We start from the raw sequence: 13212 nt of genomic DNA on the forward strand, positions 1-13212 counted from the left end.
AAAAGAACGACTACAAATATTATTTCCTAAATGATCTCTTAGAACAATGCCTACAGCCCCTAAACTATCCCGAACAGAACCATCAAAATTTATTTTAATAACGCCAGGGGGAGGGGAAACCAAGAGACACATATACTCCTAGGGGTAGGATGAGAAGGAAGAGCGAGAGCAGGAGTATCCAAAGAGTCGAGACAAGAATGGAAATGCCATTCATGATAAATTTTTTGGGCACGAGAAAAAATGGCCATATGAGAAAAAGGAATTTCATCAAAAATAATTGAATTCCTAGTTTTCCATATACTCCACGAAGAAGTTATAACCTTTTTTAGAGACATAGAGAAATTACCCTTTAATACTTTAAAAAGCAAATAAATACCAGTAGTTAAAGGGACCCGACCAATCCAACGAATAGTTGCATCATCATTTCAAAATTGAGAAGTATAAGAACAAGATAGAAAAAGATGATCTTGAGTTTCATCATGACAATTACAGAGGGGGCACATAGAAGGAATATCCAACTGACGATGAGCAAGATTAGCTCTAATAGGTAGAGCATTATGAAGAAGTTGCCAAACAAAAATTTTCAATTTTGGAAATATATATCAAGTTTTCAAATCCAAGAAAATTCTCATTTAGTATGAAAAGAGATATAATGAGCAAGCCAAGTAGCTGATTTGACAGTAAAATCACCATTGTTAGAGAAACCCCAACAAGGCTCATCTTAAATAACAAAAGAGGGAAATGGGATTCCTTTAATAAGATGGACAATATTAGACGAGACATAAAGAGAAAGAGTAGAAATATCCCATTCATTTCCAAAATAAAATGATCAGTAAAATCTAGGTTTTGGATATTCGAAGTATCTAAATTAAGCATAGTAATTAAATTTTCAGAAGAGCACCAATTATCAAGCCAGAAAAGAACACTAGTACCATTACCAATTTTCCATCTAAAGCCATGAAGTAGGAGGGGGCGAATTTGAAGAATCTTTTTCCAAATCCAAGAGTCCTTTGGTTGAGGACTATATTAAAAAAAGATTTGTGAGCTAGATATTTAGCAGTGACAGAACGAACCCAAAGATTATTCGGGTTAGAGATTATTTTCCAACCTAGTTTAGCTAAAAAGGCGGAGTTAACCGTCTTAGTTTTACGAAGGCCTAAGCCACCATAATCTTTAGGTTGACAGATTTTATCCCATGAGATCATAGGTATAGCTGATTTATTTGGCAATTGTTTCCAAATTTTTTATTTATTAATTTGATCAAGAGAATTAGTAATAGTTTTCGGTAGGCGAGCTGTTGACATAGCAAAAGAAGGTAGCGCCTCCAAATTACTCTGGATAAAGTCGGTCTTACCAACTTTTGACACTGTATTTGAAGACCAACTATTTATTTTTTGTTCAGCTTTGATTACTAGATGTTGAAAATTATGTTTCGAAAAAGATTTTGTATTTTATTATTAGGACTATATCATATATCATGAAAATAATGTGAATTTCCTTCTCACCATCAATTTGTTTGCAACTACCTTTCCACATTTTTGTTTAGCAACCTTCTCAAACTCCAAAAAATCTAGTAGCATCATCCCAAATTCCCAACACTAGTACCACCAAGGCACACCCACTTCGCCAATTTTCCGCATCAATATTTCATTGTATAGTTCGCTTCGACAGAGCTGGCGACACCAACGCTGCCGGCCCCCTTTACCTGGCGCCCTTCTTTCTCTCTCTCTCTCTTCTACTGTCGATCTCCTCTTTTCAACCCCAATTCAACTCCTCTTTCTCTCTCCTCTTCGTCCACTTCCAAATCACTCATTTTCTGCTTCCAATTTGATTTCTCGATCGAATTTGATCGGGTTTAACATTCAAGAATTCCTCAATTTCATCATCATCATCATCTTCATCATCGTCGTTTGTTAATGGTGGAGTTCGAATTGGAATTGGAATTGGAATTGGGATTGGAATTGGTGATTGAATTTGTATTGAGTTGAATTGTGAATCGATAAACCTGGAGAAGATTAATCGTGTGAGGTATAATCAGAAGAACTGGGGGCGAATCAGTCTCGTCAAAGACCGGCAAATGCCGGTTTAGGGTTCTGGTTTCTCCGCTCAAATGTCCCCAAAACTCATACTCTAGAATACCTTCCACAAATGGACTTTGTTAGCCGACATTCCGCCACACCCACCACCACTGCTGATCAACACCGTAACCCGGAACCTGCTGTGCCGCCTTCGTCTTCCGCCCCGCCTGTTGCTGAGGAGCCTGAGTACTTGGCTAGGTACTTAGTGATCAAGCATTCGTGGCGAGGGCGGTACAAGAGGATATTGTGCTTGTCTAATGTGGGTATCATAACGCTTGATCCTTCTACATTGTTGGTTACGAATTCGTATGATGTTGCGAATGATTTCGAAGGGGCGTCCCCGATTTTGGGGCGTGATGAGAACTCTGTTGAGTTTAATTTGAGTGTTAGGACTGATGGGAAGGGGAAGTTTAAGTCTATAAAGTTTTCGTCAAGGTTTCGAGCTAGTATTTTGACTGAGTTGTATAGGATTAAGGGTATTAAGGTTGGTGTTGTGGCGGAGTATCCTGTGCTTCATCTTCGGAGGCGGAATTCCGAGTGGGTTCCTTATGTAAGTTTCATTGTTCTAACTTTGGTTTGTTATGCCTTAGTTTGGGTTAATTGTACTGGTTTCTTGTTGGATAGTGTGAATTATGAGCTGATTATGTATTGTATCTAGCTGAATTGCTGTATGAAACAATTATATGCTTATGTCATATCTTCTTAGAGTGTTAGATAAATTGCTGTATGAAACAATTATATGCTTAATTGGATGAACTCAACACTTGTGATAAATTAAAGACTTCACTATGACATTAGTTTTCAATGAACTCAACACTTTTGATAAATTTTAGATTCCAAGGTCAAATACTGTCATTTCTCTTCCATTGTGCTTAACTTCTTATTATATTATGTACTTATGTGGATGTCTATTGGAGTGACCAGCTATTGAGGATTCTTTTTGTTTTTGCGTTGAAATCTTGCAACTTTCTTGTCTACCCTGCATTTTTTGTTTAGGTGATGAATTATACTCCATTTCTCCTATTGCACTTGCAAATCTGAAATTTCTTCCGTTGGTTCGATGGTGCGAGACTAGAAGATGAATGTTCTTTTGGCCGTCAATGTTATGAACTATGTTGATACTATGCATGCTATATTTTTCTTTTTTTGCCATGGTCCACCCACATGAGTTGGGTTTAGAACGTCGTGTGACAGTCGCTTTTTTCTATAGGGCGGATTGGTGTCCATGCCTTTTACTCTATCAATGCAATAAAAAAATAGGTGTTGTGGCTGGAATGAACTGACTGGCTTATGGCATACACTTTTCATTTAACTGTGGGGTAGATCTGTTGACTTGGGCGGACTTGGCCTTTCTTTAATCTTGTGAATTCTTGCTTTTGTAGCCTGTTAAGGACCTGAATTTTCTGTTGGTTAACGCCATGCATATATTCTCTTTATCAATGTTTAGGGATTCTTGGTTTTGTAAGAGTGAACACTTGTCTAAAAGGGCCTGGTGTGTGCTAGGCCCCAGGCAAGAGCAATATTTTTAAAAAACTTTTTACTTGCTTTAGATTTCTAGGTTCATCACTCTTTTAGGATGAATTTAGTGGAGGCATCTTATATTTGTTTCATGACTGTAAAATTAAGCTTATTAACCCAACAGACTGGATTCATGGGTATTAACCCAACTTGTTTGCCAGTTTCTTAAAAGTGCAGAAGGGAAGGGTAACTAAGTAGGGAATAATTCCTTCTACTCTTCTGATATTAATTCTCGCTCCCTTCATCTGAGCTCTGCTGGTCAATGCCTGTTTTCCTTAATGATTCCTCATCTCTTTATCAACCCTTTCTGGTCCATAGTATCTATTAACCCCCCTTTTCTTATGCAGCTCTCATAAACCATGTAAGCCTCTTAAAAATAAATTGCAATTTGTGATGATAAAGTAGGGCTGTATTTGTGAATGTTTGAATCGAATTATGTTCACCACGACTGATTCAGACATTTAAATGGACATTTTTCAATGATAGGGTTTCAAAAAATACTTAATCTAGGGGTCACTCTTAGAAGCACACTTTAGAGCTTAAGTGACCTACATGGAGAAATTCAACCTATCATTTTAGAATGATGAATTGAAGTAAATGCTATTTGCTTGCAAGTTGCAACACTAATAATCCCGGAGATATTTCTCAATAATTGTAGTTACTCCTTTGTATTGTTTTATATCTGAGTATAATTTTCTTTTAAATGTTATTGTACTCTTGTTTTCTTACATTTTTTTGTATTGCATTGGCTCTATTCAGAAAATAAGGGTTACATCAATCGGAGTTGAACTTGTTGACTTGAATTCTGGGAACCTTCGTTGGTGCTTAGATTTCAGAGATATGAACTCCCCTGCTGTTATTCTGCTGTCTGATACCTATGGAAGAAAAGGTGGTGAGCATGGTGGTTTTGTGCTTTGCCCATTATATGGAAGAAAGTCAAAAGCATTTCAAGCTGCTTCTGGGACATCAACCAATGTGATAATATCAAACCTGGTATGCATGGTTTCTTAGCTGCATTTTCCCATGATTGCTTCTTGCTGTTACCTTAATTTAGAATCTCTGGTCAGTTGGCAATCAGATGCCCTTGGTAGGGGTTAACTCTCTGAGATATGAAAAATGTTGATTGTATGAGTTTCTTTAATGCTTACTTCACTGATTTTATCTGCTGATAAAATTTGTGCAGACAAAAGTTGCAAAAACCATGGTTGGGGTATCACTTTCTGTGGATAGTTCGCAATTGCTCTCTGCTGTCGAGTATATTAAGCAAAGGGGTAGGCTTTTCCTTTTCCTGATTTAAGCGTCTGATGTGTTATCTCTTTACTTCTTGACTTTATATTCTGCCTCCTGCCCTCTTTCTTGACATTGCCTCTCTCTGAAACTGCAGCTAAAGAGGCGGTTGGAGCAGATGAAACTCCCTGTGGGGGTTGGTTGGTGACAAGACTCAGAACTGCGGCTCATGGAACTGTAAATCTTCCAAGTTTGAGTTTAGGGATTGGGCCAAGAGGAGGGCTAGGGGATTATGGCGATGCTGTATCACGTCAACTGATACTGACAAAAGTCTCTCTGGTTGAGAGGCGGCCTGATAATTATGAGGTATGCAATTGGAAGTAAAGCTATATATTGTAGCATTTAAGTTCTCATGAATTTATAAACTACTCATTGATTTTCCATTTATATCCTGCTTTATGAGCCAGCTGATGTTGTTTACATGTGTCGTTGATCAATGATCATGGGATGTCCACTGTCATGTTATAAATATTGTAATTTCACTTATGCCTTCCATATTTTTTGCTCACTTTGTTTTACTTTAGAAGGAGTGCATGTTTTTTCGAGGTAAAACCCTGAATGATTCAGAATGTATTCATATTTGCAGCTCAAATATATATATATAAAAATGACATAATGATGATAAGTAAGATACTTATAGTAGTAGTAGTAGTAGTGGGATCTTTATAAAAGGGGAATGTAAATAACAAATTCCCTTTGGTGTTGTTTTGTTGGTCACTTTTGTCATTCCCTTTACCAGTTTACCCTCTTTTCATTTTGCCTTCATCCTTGTGTCCATTCCTCACCCCCTAAGGTTTCCCATTCTCATTCTCCACAACCTTTTGGTAGTTCTCCCTCTCTCTCCCCACAACAAAAATGAACTTCAACAATAGAGCGGCAATCAACAGCCATCCAATCTTCTTCATTGTCCAAGAGAGAGAAGGATAATGTTTTTTTTTTCTCTTTTCTTTCTGTTTCTCCTGTATTAACAAACATGTGAAAGTTGGGGTTTTCTTTCCTTTTTTCTTATATGCTTTTCTTATTTTCATTCCCTCTACCCTATGGAAACAAAACACCTCCTTTTTTTCTTTTGTGAGTTTCAAGATTGGGAATGGCCATCCCATTAGATTTTGGAAAGATGTTTGGATAGGGAACAATCATTTTGTGTCAGTTTTCCACAATCATATGATTTGTCCACTTTACATGATGCTCCCATCTCTGCCTTCCATGATGCCAATGTATAGGATCTACCCCAGCACTTTGAATTGGTAAAAATTTTGGCGGGGTTTATTTATTTATTTTTTTTGGGGGGGGGGGGGGAAGGCAAATTTTGGGTAGACACATCTAGAACAATCTGGGAAAGGAAATGAAAAAGAACACAACCTAGCAACCACAAAGTTAGTAAAAAATATCCTTATTCCTTAAGCTGTTCCTCTCTAGAAATTTACTGCGTATAGTTTGTATTAATTGAACTCGAGTTCTGGTATCTTGCATGCTATTTTTTGCTTGATTTGGATGTGGAAAATTTCACTAATTGCAAGTTTATATTATGCAACATGAGTATATGTTGATGTGTGCAGGCTGTCATCGTTCGTCCATTATCTGCTGTTAGTGCTCTTGTCCGGTTCGCTGAAGAGCCACAGATGTTTGCAATTGAATTTAATGATGGTTGCCCAATTCATGTGAGAACACAATGTTTTTTGTACAATTTTGTGATAATTTTGTAAATTTTTTTATGCTGATGCATTTGCATAATCACATTCATAGCAACTCTTGACCCCTTTTGTTGCTAGGTCTACTCAAGCACATCTCGTGATAGCTTGCTTGCTGCAGTTCGTGATCTGTTGCAGACTGAAGTAGGTAGATGTGTTCTTTCTTGATTAACAGCTTTTGAGTCTAATTAGTGAAAAGTTACAGTAACAAATATTATTATTTGTAAGAAATTGTAAACTACATTATAGTTTTGATAAGAAGAGCCTTTTTCTGGAATGGAGCAGGTTCAGTGTGCGGTGCCAATTCTACCACGATTAACAATGCCTGGTCATCGCATTGACCCACCTTGTGGGAGAGTTCATCTGCTGAAGTTGCAGCATCCTGCTGCTGATATTGAAAGTGCATCAATGCATTTGAAACACCTTGCAGCTGCTGCCAAAGATGCTGTTGCTGAAGGCGGTTCTATTCCCGGTTCAAGAGCTAAGCTATGGCGCAGAATTAGGGAATTCAATGCATGTATTCCATACAGTGGAGTGCCTCCAAACATTGATGTACCAGAAGTGACGTTGATGGCTTTAATAACAATGTTGCCTGCCACACCAAATCTTCCTCCAGAGTCCCCACCCTTGCCCCCACCTTCTCCCAAAGCAGCTGCGACAATTACTGGATTTATATCATGCCTACGTAGATTGTTGGCTTCAAAAAGTGCAGCTTCTCATGTCATTTCTTTTCCCGCGGCTGTCGGAAGAATAATGGGTCTGCTTAGAAATGGTTCTGAAGGCGTAGCTGCTGAAGCTGCTACCCTTGTTGCATTATTGATTGGTGGTGGTCCTGGCGACACAAGTGCTTTGACTGACACCAAAGGGGAGAGGCATGCAACTTTCATGCATACAAAGGCAGTTTTGTTTGCCCATCACAGTTATGTAGTCATCCTTGTGAACAGATTGAAACCCATGTCAGTTTCACCGTTGCTGTCTATGGCAGTAGTTGAGGTTTTGGAAGCTATGATTTGTGAGCCTCATGGAGAAACAACTCAGTATACTGTGTTTGTTGAACTATTGCGACAAGTTGCTGGCTTACGGCGTCGCCTTTTTGCCTTGTTTGCTCATCCTGCCGAAAGTGTGAGGGAGACAGTTGCAGTCCTCATGCGCACAATAGCTGAGGAAGATGCCATAGCTGCTGAATCCATGCGTGATGCTGCTTTGCGTGATGGTGCTTTGTTGAGGCATTTGTTGCATGCTTTTTTCCTACCTGTAGGTGAAAGGCGTGAAATTAGTCGACAGCTTGTAGCTCTCTGGGCTGACTCTTATCAACCTGCTCTTGATTTATTGTCAAGAGTCCTGCCGCCAGGGCTTGTGGCATATCTACATACACGCTGTGAGGAAGTTGAAGATTCAAATGATCCATTAAGCACATCAATCAGTCGGAGACAGAGACGACTACTTCAACAGAGGAAGCGACGGACTGTGAAATCCTCCATAACCGAGGAGCATCTCATGACATCTGCAGATACCAATGATATTGATGATACTGCAAAGCAGACAGATGCCAATACGGTCCTTGATCAGAGACCTATACCGGAGATGCATGCTGGAGTGCATTCTACGCCTGTTCAGCCAAGAGAAAACCTAAGTGCTGATATGCCCCCTTCTGCTCCAGAACATGGTCATATAGGTTCTGATGTTCCATTTGATGGTCAATCAGCCAATAATGGTCCTTTTGATACTGTTGCTTCAAATTCAGCTGATTCCGATGTGAATGTGGGTGGGCTGCAGAACTCAGGGGTTCCTGCTCCTGCTCAGGTTGTTGTAGAGAGCGCACCAGTTGGATCTGGGAGATTGTTGCTTAACTGGCCTGAGTTTTGGCGAGCATTCAGCCTTGATCATAATCGTGCAGATCTTATCTGGAATGAACGTACTCGGCAAGAGCTTAGGGAATCATTGCAGGCAGAGGTTCATAATCTGGATGTGGAGAAGGAGCGTACAGAAGATATAGTTCCTGGAGTTTCAACCACTGAGAATATGGCTGGGTCAAATGATGTGCCTCAAATATCATGGAACTACTCTGAGTTTTCTGTTAGGTATCCTAGCTTGTCTAAAGAAGTTTGTGTGGGTCAATACTATCTCCGTTTGCTTCTTGAGATTGGCAATAGTGGCAGAGCACAAGATTTTCCACTCCGGGACCCTGTTGCTTTCTTTAGAGCTCTATACCATAGGTTCTTATGTGATGCTGATGTAGGGCTCACTGTGGATGGTGTTATACCTGATGAACTTGGCAAAACTGATGATTGGTGTGATATGGGAAGGCTGGATGGTTTTGGTGGTGGAGGCGGGTCTTCTGTTAGAGAGCTGTGTGCACGGGCTATGGCGATTGTCTATGAACAGCATTGCCTCACTGTTGGACCTTTTGAAGGCACTGCTCATATAACTGTGCTCCTAGATAGGACTGATGATCGAGCCTTGAGGCACCGTCTGCTTCTTCTACTGAAGGTACATGTACTTCAACTGTTTCTGTTTTGTAGTGGTATATCACAATAAATTTTTACTTGAAATACATGTGTTAAAGTGTGTAAATGGTGCAATTATGATGTAGTAGTTGTTTGTGGAAAAGGGAATCTTGCCCCAAAGTATGGTTTGTAGCTTGTTTTTCAATGTTCATATCTCTATATGCTATTATTTTACAGATTCAGAGGATGATCTAACACCTTACCCTCTGTTAGATGTCCTGTTTACCTTCTGCACCGTTTTATGCATTTTCTAATTCCCTCTGTGTTGCACGTTGATAAAATGATAACTGTCTTGCTTATACTCCCCTTGTCTAATGAGCTACGTGTGCTTTTCATATTAAGGCAACATATTAGTCCATTAATATTTCATTGGTTTTCAACTGTTAGTTATCGATTGTTATGTTGGTCATCTGACAGTCTAAAGATATACAAAGTATTAGTCTTTGTGTATGGTCTTTTCTTGCAAAACATCTAAAAAACAATGTGATGAGCATGCATTTTATGTCTTTGAAATCTTTTGTCCTATCCATTTGGTGGCATGTTGAAGTGGAACAAATGCAACTCAAATCAACTTTGTTTTGGAAAGAATGGTAGATAGAGCTGTCTTAATTTTGCAAATTAAAACATAGTTTTGCACTAATATACAAACTTTAACTACATATTTCTTACTAATTTTTAGAAAGTAAATGCTATTAATTAAAATGTTATTGAATTAGTTTTTTTTGTAAATTTTCATAACATAACTTTTTTTTTTATTAAAAAATAATTGAATATTTATGTATTTAATGTTAAACATTGAAATCGTGCTAGTCAAATTATTGCATTTTCTTTTTGGTAACAAAGGAAGTAATAGGGTAAAGTGCAACTACTCTGATAGATGATTGTATTTGTAGAGTAGCAATGGAGCTTCTTGGACAATAGAACAGTAAACCACCAGTGTACTAGGACACAAAATGGTCTAATAAAGATGTAAAAGCAACAATTCAGTAGAATAGAGAATGTAATTGCTTTATTAGCTGTTGGAAAATGTAGAGCTGAAATAACTATTTCGAAATTTTAAGGTGTCAGAAAGATAGTGAGAGAATTTGTTTTAGAGGCTAAGTGAAAATATGTTAGGATTTATATGACAAACTAGACTTTGAGGATGGTGAATTAGATATTTATTGGATAGCTAGGAGCATAGGATGTGACAAGTAATGGCTAAGGACCTCTATATGGTGAACAAGTAACAAATTCTTCTTCAAGATACCAACTTTTAGGATGGATGGAGGGAGGTGAAGGATTTAGAAAATAAAGGTAGAAGAATCATTGAGTTGATGAAAATGAGGATAGCAATTAGGCTAGATAGTATTATAATTGAGGCTCAAAGACACTTAAAATAGGTTGGTATTGAACGGTTAGTGGAGGTATTAAATAGAATTGGAGACAACCAAGATATAAGAGGAAAAATTACTTTGTTATTTGTTTATAAAAACGAAGGATATGCACAAGACTATTCAAGGATAAAGCTTGTGAGTCAAACCGTAAATTGTGAAGAGCATATGATTGAGCATAGACAGAGGAAATGTATTATTATTTTGGAGCATCAATTTTGGTTTATTTCAAGCCAATCTAATATAGAAGCCATTCATCTTCTGAGACAATTAAAAGGACTTGCTCATGGTCTTCATTGATCCAAAGAACGCAGAAGCAAGGTGTCGAGAGATGTGCTTTGGTGAGCTATGACGAAGTAGGGTATACCACATTATGGACGATTCCTGTAAGTCCTTTCTTCTTTACTACAATTTTGAATGTAGGAACATGATTGGATTAATATTAAGTACTTAAGTTGGAAGAAAAATTAGAACCTCGAGGGCTTAGGATGTTGTGCAATTTTATTATTGGGTGGGGAAGGAGCAAGGATGTTGTGACATTAGATGGTAAGGAGTTCCTCGTATGGAATTTACAAAGAAGTAAAGATATTTACTAATGTGTAACTCATAGAAGAATGCTTTAATGGAGAGCATTGTGGAACTGTATTGTGCGTTTAAGGTTTCAAAGAGAATTAAGTGGGACGACAATCAGACAGATGATATCTTATGATTGAGAATTTTAGAGGGATCATATTATGAAGATGAATTGTTTTAGATGCTGGGATGGATGTGTGAGTTGCTGAAGTTAGGATACAACAGCTTAAACCAGCTACGTTTGGTCATGTTTTAAACGTCAGATGCAACTGTAAGAGAACTACTTTTGTGGCAATGTGTATGGTTTGTGGATGTTGTGGGTTAATATTGCTGTCACAGTTCAAAACCCTGTAAACAAGGTGGTGATGAACTCATGATGCAGTTATGTGATCAAGGCTTTATACGGTGGATGGTGGTTGGTTTTGATGATGGAGATTTAAAATAATATTGGTTCGTGTGAAGCCAAAGATGACTTGAATAGAGGGAGCTTATAATGATGTGAAGAAAGGGAGTTTGCTAGGGCATGCTACACTAGGTAGAAGCGAATAGAGTAAGAGAATCTTTATGGATGATATCGAATCAATGAATCATGTATATGTAGCTGACCCCATCTTTTTGGGATTGAAGCTTTGGTTTTGTTGTTTTGGTTATGGCCTACATCCTCTAATTTATTTATTTTTGAGTGTTTCGAGGGATAGGATGATTACTTATCTTAAGCTTTTGTCGTGTGAGGCAAAATTAATGTATGACTTGATAAGTAACTGCATAAATATTAAAATGAAGAACCCCTTAAAAGTTTGTGAGTGTAAAAAAAAAAAAAAAAAAAAAAATTCCATCTACGTGCAGTATGTTGTTGGAGTTTGTTTGGTATTTGGTTGTGCTATATGTCATGCCTAGTTTTTACCTAGTTGCTATCTTTGAAATCCTTCTTTGATTATGCTTGGAAGACTTCTATAATGTATCTATTGTTTGGTGTACCTTCTTGCATATCCAATCAAGTGAAAGCAGATTTCTTACTTCCTATAATGTTGTGTTGCTTGGGAAGAAACAAACCCAAGAAACATTTATTTTAAAGCCACAATCTTGGTGTAAAAAAGCACCCCTTTATTATACTCTAGAATTATAAGGTCAAGAGCTCAGTTATTATTTTATTTATTTTTTATTTCTCTCTTGCCAATGTAGAATGTTAGAATCTTTTTAATGATTTACATGTTTGATTGCGCTGATACTTTTTTTTATCACTATATATATCTTGTGATTGCTTTAGTTTTTTTTTTTTCTTTATTATTATAATATTTTTTTGAAGAGGGGTGGTAAAGGTGTAACATGTTTATTTCTACTTTGTTCAGGTGTTGATGAAAGCTTTGTCAAATATTGAAGCCTGTGTCTTGGTTGGAGGATGTGTATTAGCTGTAGATTTACTGACAGTGGTTCATGAAACTTCTGAAAGAACTACCATTCCGCTGCAATCTAACCTTATTGCTGCAACTGCTTTTATGGAGCCCATGAAAGAATGGACGCTCATGGACAAGGATGGTGTTCAAGTTGGGCCAATGGAGAAGGATGCTATTAGAAGGTTGTGGTCAAAGAATGCAATCGACTGGACAACAAAATGTCAGGCATCAGGAATGACAGATTGGAAAAAATTGCGTGATATTCGTGAGCTTCGGTGGGCGCTGGCTGTTCGAGTGCCAGTTCTCACTCCTACACAGGTAGGTTTATTCCGAGTGTTAATGTGTTGTAAACCTTTCCATTGATTCTTTTGTAATTTTTTTTGGCTGTCTTATATATTCCTTTCTCCTCCACGGGTGCTCCATTTTAGTTTTTGCTCACTTATGGTTCAAACAGCTAGTCTTTTCTGTTTTGGATCCAGATTCTGAGATTATTTCTGAGTTTAGATGGATTGGAAGATCTACTTTTATCTGTTTGGTAGGCCTTGTCTTCTCTTAACTTCTACATTCATGGATTTATGCTCCTATCAGAGGTTATAAACCAATCAAAAGCAAGGAATCTGGAGGAAAAAAAAGCCTTTAATTATGTATTACATCAGAATAACAACCCATGTACCCAGCTAGGCAGCTATAGTTATGCCAGAAGTGCATTATAGCTACACCAGAACGAGCAGTGCCTCTTCCCTAAAAAAACACTTTACTCGTACATGTTTTCTTTGGTTTTTCAAACTAGT

At 37.8% G+C, this 13212-nt stretch overlaps 1 protein-coding gene across 2 annotated transcripts in view; it reads left to right on the forward strand.

The window, feature by feature from the left end:
- The first annotated feature begins 1515 nt into the window (after positions 1 to 1515).
- The window catches only part of LOC145580095 (dnaJ homolog subfamily C GRV2-like), a 30774-nt gene continuing 19077 nt past the window's right edge, over positions 1516 to 13212 (forward strand). Inside the window, exons 1-8 of one of the 2 annotated variants that reach the window (XM_081637435.1) lie at positions 1516 to 2628; positions 4356 to 4589; positions 4780 to 4867; positions 4981 to 5189; positions 6443 to 6544; positions 6656 to 6718; positions 6860 to 9064; positions 12377 to 12739. In XM_081637435.1, the coding sequence (XP_081493561.1) occupies positions 2149 to 2628; positions 4356 to 4589; positions 4780 to 4867; positions 4981 to 5189; positions 6443 to 6544; positions 6656 to 6718; positions 6860 to 9064; positions 12377 to 12739 (3744 nt within the window). In that variant the 5' untranslated portion in view covers positions 1516 to 2148. Of the gene's footprint in view, positions 2629 to 4355; positions 4590 to 4779; positions 4868 to 4980; positions 5190 to 6442; positions 6545 to 6655; positions 6723 to 6859; positions 9065 to 12376; positions 12740 to 13212 lie in introns of those variants that run through there. The other variant, XM_081637436.1, reaches the window with a different exon arrangement.

The sequence above is a fragment of the Chenopodium album genome, chromosome 14, assembly GCF_948465745.1.
Source record: "Chenopodium album chromosome 14, dcCheAlbu1.1, whole genome shotgun sequence".
Taxonomy (NCBI): domain Eukaryota; kingdom Viridiplantae; phylum Streptophyta; class Magnoliopsida; order Caryophyllales; family Amaranthaceae; genus Chenopodium; species Chenopodium album.